Source organism: Bos taurus, chromosome 4 (assembly GCF_002263795.3).
Source record: "Bos taurus isolate L1 Dominette 01449 registration number 42190680 breed Hereford chromosome 4, ARS-UCD2.0, whole genome shotgun sequence".
Lineage (NCBI taxonomy): Eukaryota > Metazoa > Chordata > Mammalia > Artiodactyla > Bovidae > Bos > Bos taurus.
The window spans coordinates 87851046-87867725 of NC_037331.1; the positions used below are offsets into that span (position 1 = coordinate 87851046).

Below are 16680 nucleotides of genomic sequence, written 5' to 3' on the forward strand. Positions count from 1 at the left end.
TCCAGTTTTAACAGCTGCTTCCTGACCTGCATACAGGTTTCTCAAGAGGCAGGTCAGGTGGTCTGGTATTCCCATCTCTTTCAGAATTTTCCACAGTTTATTGTGATGCAAAGCTCATTAAATTAGCTATCATCATCAATATCATCTTCATCAGTATCATCGTTACAGTAACCATTTAAATTTTAGCTTTGTTTCCTCTGTCAAACTTTAATAACCAGTTGTTTGAATACACTGACATCTTACTATTGGAGCACATTCATTATAATAGTTTTCTAAAAATAACCTTGAAATTTCTCTGATTTGGCAAGGAGGAAGAACTTAATAGGTATGGCTTATTACTATTTAGCACTTAGAATTTCCCCCCAAAAAATGTTCTTATTTTTGCCCTAGAAACTTTGTGGCATCTTTTAAGTTAATATGAAAATTTTTAAAAAAACAAAATGTCATGATCTGTATAGGCATAATCTACAGAAACATTTACTGAGCTTTGCCAGTCTGTTTAATTCTATCACAGTTATTAAGACTACAGCCTGTCATGATACAAGGGTAATATAAGGCGTGGTACTCCATATTGCCCACAAAATATAAATAAATTTGAACATCATCAGAACCTAAATTGACCTTAATGTACAGAAGACTGATAGATAAACCATTTTCAGTCCTCTTCTCTTTCTATACATGCTCATTCATCATTTATTTTTCTAACCTCATTTCCTCCTACTCTCCAAAAATAATTTACTTCTAGTACCTCTAAACTTCTTACCATTTCCTCAAAGACCCAGGTTTTCTCACCTCTTTTGGACTTAACACAAGTATTATCACTGTAATTAGATGAAGCTTTCTAGAATCTCCCAGTTTTTTTCTTCCTTGTTCTCACAGATTTTTTTGAGCACATCTCCATTAAAACATTTGCACATTAAAACAAATGCAAAACTACATTTGTGTAGTAACCACTGCATACGTCTTCTTCCTTCCTAGTCTACGAGCAACTTGAAAATAGGGATTTTATTTCATGTTTCTTTCTATCTTTGGTTCTTAGCAAAGTATTTAGAACTTTGTCCTCAGTAATAATTCATTGACTGAAAGAATGTATATAACAGCAGTATAATGTTCAAACAGTAAACATCGAGATATTTAGTTTTACAAATCAAAGATCTTGCTTATTTACATGTTAAGACTAAAGAAGTCATTGTAAGTTTTATTAGCCTCCAAGCTTACCTGCACATCTTATCTGCAGGACAAAAGCTGGGACACCTAGCAGGGGTGAAAAATGATCCTTCAGGCATCTTAGAACAGTGTCAACTTTAAAGGGAATTACAATTTCCTGGCCCACAGGAAGAAGTATGACTTTTACTGTAGATAAAAAGAGAAAAGAAAGAGTAGTAGTTAAATGCAAGGGTCAGCATCATATAGTATACACGCAGATAGAGAATTATGGGACAATTTGTTATCAAAGGAATGCAAGTTGCTTCCGCATGTCTCCCATCATGCCTCCACGATAAGAGTTAGTTTTCATTTTCTAGGAGGAGAAGTGACAAACATTCATTTGCAATGTTTTTGCTTTGAAAATCAATCCATTATCTCAAGAAATAGCATCACTGGTCAATGCCTGCTCCCGCAGCTCCAGCTCAAAGTTCAGCTCTCTCTTCCACTGCCTACTATGAGGATCTGTGCATGTTTGAGATTACCTCCTCACCTAGAATACCATGAGAAATAGGAAATGAGATTAAAATGCTTTTAAAGATTCTTTTAAAATCATTTAAGATTTTTAAAGATTCCCAATATCTGGTACATATTATTCAGATATCAACATAGAGAATATCTCAGAAAAATCAAGCGTTTTTGTGTGGTATTACAAAGGGAGAACCTGAGACCTGAACTTAGAAATGTACATGCTTTGATTACATATTGATAACAGGCATCAGGAAATCAATGCGTATTCATGAAGTTAAGAAAAACCAATAGGGAAATTTTCAGAGAAAATGTTCTTTGACCTTGCAATGACAAAAGATCATCTAAGTCCATTCTTCTTTCCATAATTGATCTATGTCTGTAGCTGGCAGAATGCAAAACAGAAAATCACTGTTTATTATAAATATCTGGAATAACTATGCACAAATCTACTTGTCACAAAAAAATAGACATTATGTGGTTTACTTCTGACTCTAAAATAAAAATCAAGCTACTTACGTGTCAAAAATTGAGAAAAATTGTTACTATAAAATGATTATCTGTTCACAAAATGTAGGAAGGAAATAAAGTACAGAAATTATTATGATGTAAACTGTTTATTTTTACATCTACAAACTTTATATGTTAATAGGGAAGATGTAATAAGTAAGATGGAATGAAGAGTACACATTTCAAACCAAAACAGTTTTGTATATTTCTAGATGCCTGACATGACAGTTCTCATAAAGGTCTGTGAGACATTTATCTGTAATACTAGCATGAAATGTATCAAGGTATTGTTGATGCTAAGGTTCTTTAAGCTTATTTTCACAGCTCTTTCTCAAGAACACTCTTACAGATGTTAAATTATCAGAAGGCTATTTTAATTGTTTCCTGGGTTCAAAGTTCTACAATTAATATATGTTAAACTTTTATTTCCAGATGTTCAAGCTGGTTTTAGAAAAGGCAAAGGAACCAGAGATCAAATTGCCAACATCTGCTGGATCATCGAAAAAGCAAGAGAGTTCCAGAAAAACATCTATTTCCGCTTTATTGACTATGCCAAAGCCTTTGACTGTGTGGATCACAATAAACTGTGGAAAATTCTGAAAGAGATAGGAATACCACATCACCTGACCTGCCTCTTGAGAAACCTATAGGCAGGTCAGGAAGCAACAGTTAGAACTGGACATGGAACAACAGACTGGTTCCAAATAGGAAAAGGAGTATGTCAAGGCTGTACATTGTCACCCTGCTTATTTAACTTATATGCAGAGTACATCATGAGAAACGCTGGGCTGGAAGAAGCACAAGCTGGAATCAAGATTGCCAGGAGAAATAACAATAACCTCAGATATGCAGATGACACCACCCTTATGGCAGAAAGTCAAGAGGAACTAAAGAGCCTCTTGATGAAAATGAAAGAGGAGAGTGAAAAAGTTGGCTTAAAGCTCAACATTCAGAAAACAAAGATCATGGCATCTGGTCCCATCACTTCATGGGAAATAGATGGGGATACAGTGGAAACAGTGTCAGACATTATTTTGGGGGGCTCCAAAATCACTGCAGATGGTGACTGCAGCCATAAAATTAAAAGATGTTTACTCGTTGGAAGAAAAGTTATGACCAACCTAGATAGCATATTTAAAAGCAGAGACATTACTTTGCCAATTAAGGTACGTCTAGTCAAGGCTATGGTTTTTCCAGTGGTCATGTATGGATGTGAGAGTTGGACTGTGAAGAAAGCTGAGTGCCGAAGAATTGATGCTTTTGAACTGTGGTGTTGGAGAAAACTCTTGAGAGTCCCATGGACTGCGAGGAGATCCAACCAGTCCATTTTAAAGGAGATCAGCCCTGGGTGTTCTTTGGAAGGAATGATGCTAAAGCTGAAACTCCAGTACTTTGGCCACCTGAAGCGAAGAGTTGACCCATTGGAAAAGACTCTGATGCTGGGAGGGATTGGGGGCAGGAGGAAGAGGGGACGACAGAGGATGAGATGGCTGGATGGCATCACCAACTCGATGGAAGTGTTTGAGTGAACTCCGGGAGATGGTGATGGACAGGGAAGCCTGGCATGCTGTGACTCATGGGGTCGCAAAGAGTCAGACACGACTGGGGGACTGAACTGAACTGAACTGAACCGAAACTTTTCATGGCAGTGATTTCCTAAGCTTTGGGAAGGGAAACTGTTCAGGAATCTATGAGCCTCAGAAAGTACAGGACCAAGACCACTTCTTTAAAGCACCATGTGTTTGTTATAAACTATAATCATAATTGAAGAAATATCAAAAAATGATGCCCAAATTTATACCAAATAATGAAATTGGGGGATAACAGCATCAATTAGGTATAAATGAGCTTGATTACTTTGTCCTCCTCCTCCTTTATATTCTTTACTTGAGGGATACACCACCCAAGAGCTAATACTTCCCTGGAAGCCACATTTTACCAGCCAGACTAAGCTGCTGTTATTGTTAAGTGATGGCCCATATTCTCCACTCTATGGATGGAAACTTTCTCAAAACTTATGAACAATGAGGAGAAGGAGATGTCAGTTTTACCACCCAAGTAGAATTCTCTGTGTAACCCACCTTCTTGCTGCTCCCCTTCTGCTTTGCTACCAGCAATGTAGTAATAACTTCTAAATGCCATGCCATCAACATTATGTCTTTAATATTAATCCATAATGAAATACAACAATGACTTTTCTGAAGCTGAATATAAAGTTAACACTAAGAAATATGGAAATACATAAGAGCAACAAGATATATGGAATGAGCACTATAGAAGAAACTAGAAAAATATGGTGTCAAGTTCCCATCCCACCTGTTGCTAGCTATGTAGAATGAATTCCAAAATGGCACACAAAAGAATTACAATTATACTCAAAAATTTCTCCCTAAACATTTAAAGAATCTATTTTATTTGGGAAAAACAGATTAACGATTACTTTAGAATTTATTGATTTTCCTTTATTTAAGGAAAGTAAATACTGCAGCACAGAGGAGAAGCTTCACACAAAATTAAAAGATTCGTGTGGCTCAGCCACAGAATAGGATATGGGAGTGGGAAAGTAATATCAAGTATAAAATAAGTCAACAAGCAAAAAACAAAAACAAAAATCAAGGCAAAAAAAAAAATAGTCTGTCTTCCCTAGGTAATACCTGTTGCTAAAGAATCTTTCGTTGATATTCTCAGAGATTCCTTCACAGCCTTTACTTTTTCCATAAATGTCAGAGACGCTTCTGAATATGGTCTGGCTGACTGCACTACACTCCCAGATTTCGCTAGAGAGCCTCCACCATCTTCAGCTTGTTTAGCTGTCATAACGTCGTCCATGAGTTGCCCGACATCGTTCAGTTCCAGGCTTGAAACGCTCTGGTCACTCAGGTCAACACGTTTTCCACGGCCTCCACTAGATGGATCTAGTTCAGATCCATAGTCTTCAGTTCGATCTGACTCCAGAACCTCTTCCAAGGGAACTGGAATACTGATAGACCCCAGAGCATCCTCTCTTTCTTCTGATGAGTCAACAGCATTCTGAGAATCAGCTTCTTCCTCCTGGTCAGACATTGTCCTGAATTGAAAAAATAAATAAATAAATATATTCACTACACACAAAACTTCTACACCAAATATAAAATTAATTGCTGGTATACAGTATATATATATGTATATATATATACAGTATAATATATATATATATATTATATACTTATAATATACTACAATGTGGCTCATTATATATTTAAATATTCTCTTAGTAATGGCATTAGGTAAAAAACATTGGTGAATTTTTAATTAAAACACCACAGAAAGTAAAAATGTATACCAAAAAGAGAACCTCAAAACACAATAAATGTGAGAGAAATCTTCTGTGAAGAAAATAATTTTAAAACATTCTAAAATATACTGTCATCTCTTATTCAATGACCAATCAATTCTTGTGAAAATTTTTTTCAGTAACTTTTTCTAAAATATTCATTTATTTATTTGGCAGCACTGGGTCTTAGTTGTGGCATGTGGGATCTTTTAGCTGTGGCATTCGAACTCTTAGTTGTAGCAGGCAGGATCTAGGTCCCCGACCAGGCATCAGACCCAGGCCCTGTGCACTGGGGGCATAGAGTCTCCGCCACTGGATCACCAGTGAGGTCTCTATAACATTTTTTTGTTGTTGTTGTTAACACAAAGCTAACATAGGATTTATGCTTCTGCCTTACAATTGAATAGAAGCATCAAGAAACCTGTTATCTCCATATCAACTATATGCTGGAAAGTATACACTGGGCTTCCCTCGTAGCTCATATGGTAAGCAATCTGCCTGCAATGCGGGAGACCTGGGTTCGATCCCTGGGTTGGGAAGACCCTTAGAGAAGGGAATGGTAACCCACTCCAGTATTCCTGCCTAGAGAATTCCATGGACAGACCATGGGGTCGCAAAAAATTGGACACAACTGAGCGACTAACACACACACACACACACACTCTATACAGCTTTGCTCTCACAAACTCTAGCAGAGGTGTCCAGTGACCTCTGCCCACAAAACACACATCAACAAACAAATGTGGGTTGATCTTGGAGCTCACTAAGGCCTTAGCCACAGCCACCAAGGGCTTTGGCTTGAGAGTCAGTGTGACAGTATACAGAAGGTTGGGCCAGGGTGGGCCAGAGCCTCCCAGAGCCAGGCTTCAGAGGCAGGAGCTGAGCACTGAGGCCCCAGGGTGGCCAGGAGCCTGCCTACAGACGCTGCCAGGAAGAGGGGATAGGAAGGTGGACTTGAGGCTGATTGCTGTGGCAGCAGCACAGGGAAGATTACAACTTGAAACAGTAGTGAGATGGGAAAGCTGTGTTTGGAACTCCTACTTTAAACATAGATCTTTATGCAGAGAAAATTTTTTTTAAAAGAAAAATTAAAAAAACAAAAGAATACCTAGAATAAAAATGTATACTTGTTGAATTTAATGAATACAGCATTAAAGCTGAAGAGAGAATCAGTAAACTGAAAGATAAATGAAAAGATTTTATGTAGAATATTGCAAAGAGATATGATATGAAAAATATGAGACATTAAGGGCCATGAAAAAAAGAAAGAAACAAAGTCTAGCATATATTTCTAAGCATTTATTAATATCTTGCTTTGAGCTAAGAATAGCTTTGTACTATTAAAATAAAAAACAAAAAAGAGTGTAAAACAGAGACTGCCTGTGGCCTGTGAAGCCCTTTTCAGAAAAAGTCTGCCAGCCCCTGATCTGGCATATGGCAAATTGGAGTCCTAGAAGAAAACAAAGAAAGAAAATATTTTAAAAGCTAATGGCTGAAAAAAATTTTAAACTAATTAAAAATATGAATCTACAGGTCCAGGAAGCACAATATAAAAATATACCTAACAAGATAAATAGAAATAATTCATAGCAATGTTATATAACATTGCCATAATTATGTATATAGTTATGTGTTATAACTTACAGAATAACAAAGACAAGATCTGAAAAACAAACAGTGATAGAGGACATATCATCTTCTTTTTGAGTCATATTAATCTGGCAGCATTAATGAAAAGGATAGAAAAATGAAATCATTACAAATTTCTCATCAGAAAAATAGAAGTCAAGGCAATAATGGACTAATTAAAAGAAGGAAAATACCAACCCAGAACTGTACACACAGCAAAACTACCTTTAAAGGAGAAAAACAGAAACATTACAAGCAAGTTATCACCAAGATATCTGCTGCAAAGGAACTTTTACAGGATATGCTTGAGGAGGAGTAAAACGGGCCAAGTGTAAGTCTGAAGTGCAAGAAGGAAAGGCAAACAAATAAATCATAAACCCATGGGTAAACCCGGGCTTCCCTGGTGGCTCAGAAGTTAAAGCGTCTGCCCCCAATGAGGGAGATCCCGGTTCGATCCCTGGGTCGGGAAGATCCTCTGGATGAAGGAAATGGTAATCCACTCCAGCATTCTTGCCTGGAAATTCCCATGGACGGAGGAGCCTGGTAGGCTACAGTGCACGGGTCGCAAAGAGTCGGACACGACTGGGCGACTTCACCACTACTATGGGTGAAAGAGAAGTCGCTCAGTCGTGTCCGACTCTTTGCGACCCGTGGACTGTAGCCTACCAGGCTCCTCCGTCCATGGGATTTTCCAGGCAAGAGTGCTGGAGTGGACTGCCATTTCCTTCTCCAGGGGATCTTCCAGACCCAGGCATCGAACCCGTGTCTCCCACATTGCGGGCAGACGCTTTACCGTCTGAGCCACCAGGAAAGCCCAAGTAAATACTGTCAACACAAAATAAAAACAGCTGAAAATTAAAATATGAGACAATAATAACAGGTAACTGGGAAGGGAAAGATGAGGATAAACTATTATCAATTCCTTATATTGTTTACAAAATTGAGATATGATAGTCTTAATCCTAGATACTGTTAAATTAAATATGCATAGTTAAATTTCAAGAACCAATAAACGAACTGAAATAAAGTTTTAAAATTCCAGAAAATTAAGGAGGAAAAAAATGAAATGAGACAAAGTTGAACAAGTTTTTAAGAAGTTTAAGAAAACTCTTTAGGCTGTCACCCATACACACACAAAATCTTCCTTTGGATTTTTTTTTTTTTTTCCCTCCTATAACAAAGTTTAGTTCCCTGATTAGAAAGAAAGCAGCATAAAGAAGGCTTAACTCCTAGCAACATAATTATTTGCCCTTTTTGGAGAATCTGAGGTAATGCTTTCTATCCGGTGGGTCATTCTCCCTACAAAAAATGGCCAATATGGCATCTTCTAAATGGCAATAGTAACAAATCAATAACTTCTGCTATTCAAAAAAGACAACTAGAAGAATCAAGTCAAACCATATACTCAGATGTAATTTTTTGCAAAACTCATATTTCATAAAAGACTCATATCCAGAATATATGGGGGCATCCCTCGTGGTTCAGATGGTAAAGAATCCACCTGCAGTGCAGGAGACACGCACTAGGTCAGGAAGATCCCCTGGAGAAGGGAATGGCTACCCACTCTAGCATTCTTGCCTGGGAAATTCCATGGACAGAGGAGACACAGTCCATGGAGTCACAAAGAGTTGGACATGACTAAGCGACTAACCACGAGCATGATCCAGAATAAATACAGAATTCTCAAAACTCAATAGTAAGGAAAAAAAAAAAACCAGTGGAAAAAAATGAATAAAAGATTTAAACAGATCAGTCACCAAAGAATATACACAAAAACACAAAGAAGCAGGGCCAGGACAAGACTGAGACAAATGAGGCATCTGCTCTGCCCTATATGTATTTTTGTGCCTGAGAATAAATGCCACCTAAAATTTTCAATCTAATTGCCTCAGTTTCCTCACTCTAATCCTGACCCCAAGGACAACCACATGAAAAGATGCTCCATATCATTAGTCAGTGGAGAAATGAAACTTCAAAACACAATGAGATTCCAAATTATTCCAAAAATAATTTCAGCTCAACAATAACCAGTGAGTATAAATATGAGTGGAAAACTCTTGTATCTTGATAGTGAAAATGAAAATGGATATAGCATTTGAGGTAACCGTCAGCTTTCTTGTAAAATTAAACACATATTAATCATATGACCCAGCAATTCTGTATCCTTTACTCACGTGGAATGAAAACCTACAACCACTCAAAATGTCCATATGCGTGCGTGCTCAGTCGTGTCCGATTCTTTGCGACCCCATGGACTGTAGCCTGCCAGGCTCCTCTGTCCATGGGATTCTCCAGGCAAAAATACTGGAGTGGGTTGCCATGCCCTCCTCCAGAGGATCTTCTCCACCCCAGGATCAGCTGAACTCTGATCTCCAGCAGCTCCTGCATTGAGGCCGATTCTTTACCCCTGAGGCACCAAGGAAGCCCCAACACAAAAGTTATTAAAGGTTTTATTTTTAATCACCAAAGACAGGAAACAATACAAACATTCCTTAGCTGAGGAATGAATAAACGTACTATGATGCATTCATAAAATGGAATATACCCCATCAATAAAAAGGAATAAACCACTGATACAACAACATGGGTGACTCTCCAGTGAATTATGCTAAATTAAGAAGCCAGTTCTAACGGCTACTTACTGTATGGTTCCCTTAGGTGGAAAAAACAAAGCTCTTGGTTCGAAAGCTCTAGAATTCTCTGGGTAAAGTACAAAGTGAGCCCGGTACACAGCAGGTAAGGATAACTGAAGAAAGAGGAAGACCACTTCAGACTGTTAAGTAGCAAGGAAACTTACAAAGAGGATTGACTTGGACAGCCTAAAGAGAGTAAATCTCAACATCCACCGCCAAAATTCTAAGAGTTTATGAGACCTTAACTGGGTTCAGCCATAGTATACACTTTCGTTGGTCTCAGTAACACATCCCTCATTGAGGAGCAATGGGGGAAGGTACATTCCAAGGACTGGAGGGGGAAAGAGTCTCCAACTGCCCACTTGGGTAGTGAGTAAACCCCCGGTCATGTCCTTTCAATGACTTCCAACAAAAGCACATGCCACTATATACAATGTTACAGACACAACTACATATTTGTATATGCTCAGAACACTCTGGAAGGTGAACTGGAGGGCAGGGAGTTGGGGAACATGGGTGGAAAGCAGATTTTCACTGTTCATTCTCTTTACTGTTTAAACTTTTAATCATTCTCTTTACTGTTTGAACTTTTTCTTTACTGTATTATTATGTATTCAAGCGTAAATGTTATCATCTTTTAAAAACTGTTTAAAAAGAAAAAATACTCTGACTGCATACAAAAACGTTCCCCTTTCACCTACAATGTATATTTCGTTGCTATATCTAAGCTTAAGTAGTAAGACAAGGATCCAGCTTTCAGTTCAGTTCAATTCAGTCGCTCAGTCATGTCCGACTCTTTGCGACTCCATGAATTGCAGCACGCCAGGCCTCCCTGTTCATCACCAACTCCCAGAGTTCACCCAAATCCACGTCCATCTAGTTGGTGATGCCATCCAGCCATCTCATCCTCTGTCGTCCCCTTTTCCTCCTGCCCCCAATCCCTCCCAGCATCAGAGACTTTTCCAAAGAGTCAACTCTTCGCATGAGGTGGCCAAAGTACTGGAGTTTCAGCCATAACATCACTCCTTCCAAAGAACACCCAGGACTGATCTCCTTTAGAATGGACAGGTTGGATCTCCTTGCAGTCCAAGGGACTCTCAAGACTTTTCTCCAACACCACAGTTCAAAAGCATCAATTCTTCGGCGCTCAGCTTTCTTCACAGTCCAACTCTCACATCCATACATGACTACTGGAAAAACCATAGCCTTGACTAGATGGACCTTTGTTGGCAAAGTAATGTCTCTGCTTTTGAATATGCTATCTAGGTTGGTCATAACCTTCTACCACATAGCCTTGTTGCGTTTTTAAATTTTTTAAGAGGTGCAGCAAAGACCTTAGATGGAGAGAAGTGAAAGAGGAGAGTCTGGAAGCGCTGCTGCTGCTGCTGCTGCTGCTGCTGCTAAGTCGCTTCAGTCGTGTCCGACTCTGTGCGACCCCATAGACGGCAGCCCACCAGGCTCCCCTGTCCCTGGGATTCTCCAGGCAAGAGCACTGGAGTGGGTTGCCATTTCCTTCTCCAATGCATGAAAGTGAAAAGTGAAAGTGAAGTCCCTCAGTCGTATCCGACTCTTAGCTACCCCACGGACTGCAGCCTACCAGGCTCCTCCGTCCATGGGATTTTCCAGGCAAGAGTACTGGAGTGGGGTGCCATTGCCTTCTCCGTCTGGAAGCACTCTACTTACTAAAAACTGTAAATGGCCACAAAGATGGCTAAACGGTTTCTAATACGAAACCTGGGTTGCACACACGTCTTGCTTCTCTATTATTAACCATGATAAGCACTTGGGGTTGGAGGTGAGGTAACCTCCTAGACTGATGCTGCTACTTCCATTCCCAAATTATAGATCCGGAGCCAGAAAAGGAACCAAGTGATGGGATGCTTTGCACAGTTTTTTAGGCAAAGGTGGAACATTCCGGACTGGCCAGTCCCCATGGCCCAGTCTGCTTCACCCCTCACAGAGCCCTCAGAGTCCGGCGCCTTAGCCACCGGCTCAGAGTTGGTCTAGGGATCGGGCCAGTAGAGGGCAGCCAGAACCTATCCTCCTACCTGACCAACAAACGCAGTTACTCGAGTGGAAGCGGTTCCCCCGGCTCCTAGAAAGCAGAGTCCACATCTGCGGAATTCTGTTACCGGCCGTTTCCTAGCAACGGTCCTGGTACCACCCCCTCCCACTAGGACACAGTTCCCGCGAGAAGAGGCGGTGCCCGAGCTGGAAGGGTGGGGGTTTGGGGGAAGACAGGGAGGAGGGGCGGAGCCAGGGAGAGAAGGGGCGGGGAGAGGGACTGAGGCCGAGGGAGGGGCGGGGTGAGGGAGCGAAGGGGTTTGTTACCTACTCATACTTTAATGTGTTGGAGAAGGAAATGGCAACCCACTCCAGTGTTCTTGCCTGGAGAATCCCAGGGACGGAGGAGCCTGATGGGCTGCCATCTATGGGGTCGCACAGAGTCGGACACGACTGAAGTGACAACAGCAGCAGCATTACCTAGATACTAAACTGGTTCTGACAGTAACCACTCTCTTAGATGTCTTTTCATACTTGTGATATGGCACGATTCTCCAAAACAAATACTGACATCAATCTGCCCTTTATGAAAAATCAAGGTTAGAGGAAATATAACTATGAAATGAAGTGAAGACCTAGGCAGGTACAATAGCAGGTGCCTACTTGCTTTTGTTAAACTTGGAACTTGGCTCTTGCTTCCCTGGCAGCCAAAGACAAAAGGGAGATAGGCGCTATTAAATAATTCCTCTTTTAAGTCTGAAGAAGCAAAGCTATTGTTAATCACTGGATTATAAAAGAATTATTTTCTATCACTATAAATTCCTTCAGTTGAACTTATAGGTTTTTAAAGAAGCACATATCATCGAGGGAAAGGATCAATTTTATTTCTAATGTAAATTTAGCAAAAAATACCTCATGTGCTTCATAATAGCTAGCATTTATTGTGTTATTTGTTGCTAAATACTTTACCTATACTTCTAATTTAATTTTTACAAAGATTTTATTAAGGAAGAACTGCAATCAGCTTCCTTTTTCTAAGAAGGAAACTAAGGCCCAGAGATGTTTGCTGGAGGAGCCAGAAATAAACCCAAGCAGTCTGACAGCACAACCTCCATTTTAAACCACTATTCTATGCTGCCTTTGACATAACACTGTTTATATTTAAAAAGGATGTAAGATTACATATGACCCAGATAATCATAATGGTGTGATCACTCACCTAGAGCCAGACATCCTGGTTTGTGAAGTCAAGTGGGCCTTAGGAAGCATCACTATGAACAAAGCTAGTGGAGGTGATGGAATTCCAGTTGAGCTATTTCAAATCCTAAATGATGATGCTGTGAAAGTGCTGCACTCAATATGCCAGCAAATTTGGAAAACTCAGCAGTGGCCACAGGACTGGAAAAGGTCAGTTTTCATTCCAATCCCAAAGAAAGGCAATGCCAAAGAATGCTCAAACTACTGCACAATTGCGCTCATCTCACACGCTAGTAAAGTAATGCTTAAAATTCTCCAAGCCAGGCTTCAGCAATAGGTGAACCGTGAACTTTCAGACATTCAAGCTGGTTTTAGAAAAGGCAGAGGAACCAGAGATCAAATTGCCAACATCCACTGGAAAAGCAACAGAGTTCCAGAAAAACATCTATTTCTGCTTTATTGACTATGCTAAAGCTTTTGACTGTGTGGATCACAATAAATTGTGGAAAATTCTTCAAGAGATGGGAATACCAGACCACCTGACCTGCCTCTTGAGAAACCTGTATAACTGGACATGGAACAACAGACTGGTTCCAAATAGGAAAAGGAGTACGTCAAGGCTGAATATTGTCACCCTGCTTATTTAACTTCTATGCAGAGTACATCATGAGAAACGCTGGGCTGGATGAAACACAAGCTGGAATCAAGATTGCCGGGAGAAATATCAATAAGCTCAGATATACAGATGACACCACCCTTATGGCAGAAAGTGAAGAACTAAAGAGCCTCTTGATGAAAGTGAAAGAGGAGAGTGAAAAAGTTGGCTTAAAATTCAACATTCATAAAACTAAGATCATGGCATCCAGTCCCATCACTTCATGGCAAATAGATGGGGAAACAGTAGCTGACTATTTTTGAGGGCTCCAAAATCACTGCAGATGGTGATCGCAGCCATGAAATTAAAAGATGCTTACTCCTTGGAAGGAAAGTTATGACCAATCTAGACAGCATATTAAAAAGCAGAGACATTACGTTGTCAACAAAGGTCCGTCTAATCAAGGCTATGGTTTTTCCAGTGATCATGTATGGATGTGAGAGCTGGACTCTAAAGCTGAGCGCCGAAGAATTGATGCTTTTGAACTGTGGTGTTGGAGAAGACTCTTGAGAGTCCCTGGGACTACAAGCAGGTCCAACTAGTCCATCCTAAAGGAGATCAGTCCTGGGTGTTCATTGGTAGGACTGATGTTGAAGTTGAAACTCCAATACTTTGGCCACCTGATGTGAAGACCTGACTCATTTGAAAAGACCCTAATGCTGGGAAAGATTGGGGGCAGGAGGAGAAGGGGATGACAGAGGATGAGATGGTTGGATGGCATCACCGACTCAATGGACATGGCTTTGGATGGACCCCGAGAGTTAGTGATGGACAGGGGGGCCTGGCGAGCTTCGGTTCATGGGGTCGCAAAGAGTCGGACACAACTGAGCAACTGAACTGATGGAGGCAATCTTATACAACTCAGTTTTACAATATAAGCCTAACTTAATTGGTAGGCTTCCCAGGTAGTCTACATAGGTTGCAAAGCACATCAAAATCACACACATACACATACATATATTTGTGTGTGTGTGTGTGTGTATATATATATATATATATATATATATATATATATATATATGAGCTTCCCTGGTGGCTCAGATGGTAAAGCGTCTACCTGCAGTGCAGGAGACCCAGGTTCGATCCGTGGGTTGGGATGATCCCCTGGAGAAGGAAATAGCAACCCACTCCAGTACTCTTGCCTAGAAAATTCCATGGACTGAGGAGCCTGGTAAGCTACAGTCCATGGGATCGCAGAGTTGGACAGGACTGAGCGACTTCACTTTCACTTTCATGTATATATACACACACATAGATACACAAGTATATGATTGTTTGGTTATACAAAATAAATGTAAATGCAAGCTGAAAATAACCAATCAGAAAAAAGACCCTCAGTTCTGGAGATGGAAAGGTAATTCAAAATACCATTTTCCATTTTACTTTTCACAATAAATCTATGCAGTTTTCTCAGGATTTATTGCCCAAAATAACTTACCACTGTTTCTTGTGAAATAGGAATCCGCTTTTATCTCAGCCTTTATTTATTCAATAAACATTTCTTTTAGTTTTACAAAGATGCCATCTAGTGGCTTTATGAAATCAAGCATTTCCAAATATTCCCATTGTTATGTCAGGCTAAAATACAGTTTGATGTAAATGATTGAATTAGAGAAAAAAAGCATTACAAGAATTTAGGCCAAGGACCTGAAAATTATTCTTTGGAAATTACCATTATGAACTGAATTTGGATCATAATACCTTCATGAGCTTAAGAGGCTAGAAATACATAGTCCCTTTTCTGAAACCTTAAGGGACAGATGTGTTTGAAATCTGGTTCTTTCAGATTTTTGGTGTGCTCAGTTGTGTCTGATTCTTGGGGCCCTATGGACTGCAGCCTGCCAGGCTCCTCTGCCAATGGAGTTTTCCAGGCAAGAATACTGGAGTGGGGTTCCATTTCCTACTCTATTTTGAATGGTAATATGAATATATACTGGGCTTCCCTGGTGGCTCAGATGGAAAAGAATCTGCCTGCCATGCAGGATACCCAGATTCGATCCCTGGGTCGGGAAGATCCTCTGGAGAAGGGAATGGCAACACACTCCAGTATTCCTGACTGAAATATTCCATGGACAGAGGAGCCTGGTGGCGGGCTACAGTCCACAGGGTAGCAAAGAATCAGACACAACTGAGTGACTAAAACACACACAGATATATACTGTATATTCTCTAAAACGTTCAACGGGTCTGGGGAAATACTCCTGAATCAAATATATTAATACTTCTGTGGCAAAATATATTCATAATCACATTAAAGTGCCATAAAGACCATAAACAGCCTCCTATCAATGCAATCAGGTTTTACTTGCAAATGAGTTATGAAAAAACTTTCCATTTTTAAAAATTTTTGTAGTTTATAATTTAGACAGGGAATTTACCCTAAGAAAATGAATTAAGCCTCCTTTTCTTATTGAAGAAGTTAAATGAAATGTTCTATCATAATAGTAATGTTTATCTTTAAAAATGGCTAAAATGTTCACTTGAAAAAGAAACCAACATATTTGAAGATTATGAGAAATCCCTAAGATACTTTTCAGCTAGTTGTGTATAGAAGGAAGCTAATCCACTATACATTTCATGTAAGCACACAACAAAAATTGAGCAGCTAATGTAAGCTGAAAGACCATTTGGAAAATTCATTAGTATGCATAGCAAGCTAAACTTGATCTTTATAGTATGTTCCGAATTTTTTTAATTTTTTCTATCTCATGTTTCTATATGTGCTTTGCATGTTCCCGTTCCTCTGTCTCTGTGTTTATAAAAAGCATGTGTTGAAATGTCCTTATTTTCAGCCTGGTCCCTTGTGTGACTCTCGAGCACTGCCATTCCATGTCATGTCATTTTAAGTCTTAGACCAGTCAGAAGAACCTAGAAGACCAGAGGAAAATGTCTTCCTCCTTGACAAAGTCAAAGTGGGAATGTAATACAGGAATTCAATTATTGATGGGGACTGGAGAAATTTATTTGTATGTTTTTATTTAGAAGTTATTAGCCACTTCTTATTGGAGAAGGAAATGGCAACCCACTCCAGTGTTCTTACCTGGAGAATCCCAGGGACAGGGGAGCCT

At 39.7% G+C, this 16680-nt stretch overlaps 1 protein-coding gene across 2 annotated transcripts in view; it reads right to left on the bottom strand.

Annotated features, from left to right (window-relative positions):
- Window positions 1–11937, bottom strand: part of IQUB (IQ motif and ubiquitin domain containing) — an 81987-nt gene extending 70050 nt beyond the window's left edge. Inside the window, exons 1-4 of one of the 2 annotated variants that reach the window (NM_001206949.1) lie at window positions 11805–11928; window positions 9766–9869; window positions 4836–5248; window positions 1219–1353 (exon numbers count right to left, since the gene is read on the bottom strand). In NM_001206949.1, the coding sequence (NP_001193878.1) occupies window positions 1219–1353; window positions 4836–5244 (544 nt within the window). In that variant the 5' untranslated portion in view covers window positions 5245–5248; window positions 9766–9869; window positions 11805–11928. Of the gene's footprint in view, window positions 1–1218; window positions 1354–4835; window positions 5249–9765; window positions 9870–11804 lie in introns of both variants that reach the window. The other variant, XM_005205644.5, reaches the window with a different exon arrangement.
- Between the last annotated feature and the right edge of the window lie 4743 nt (window positions 11938–16680).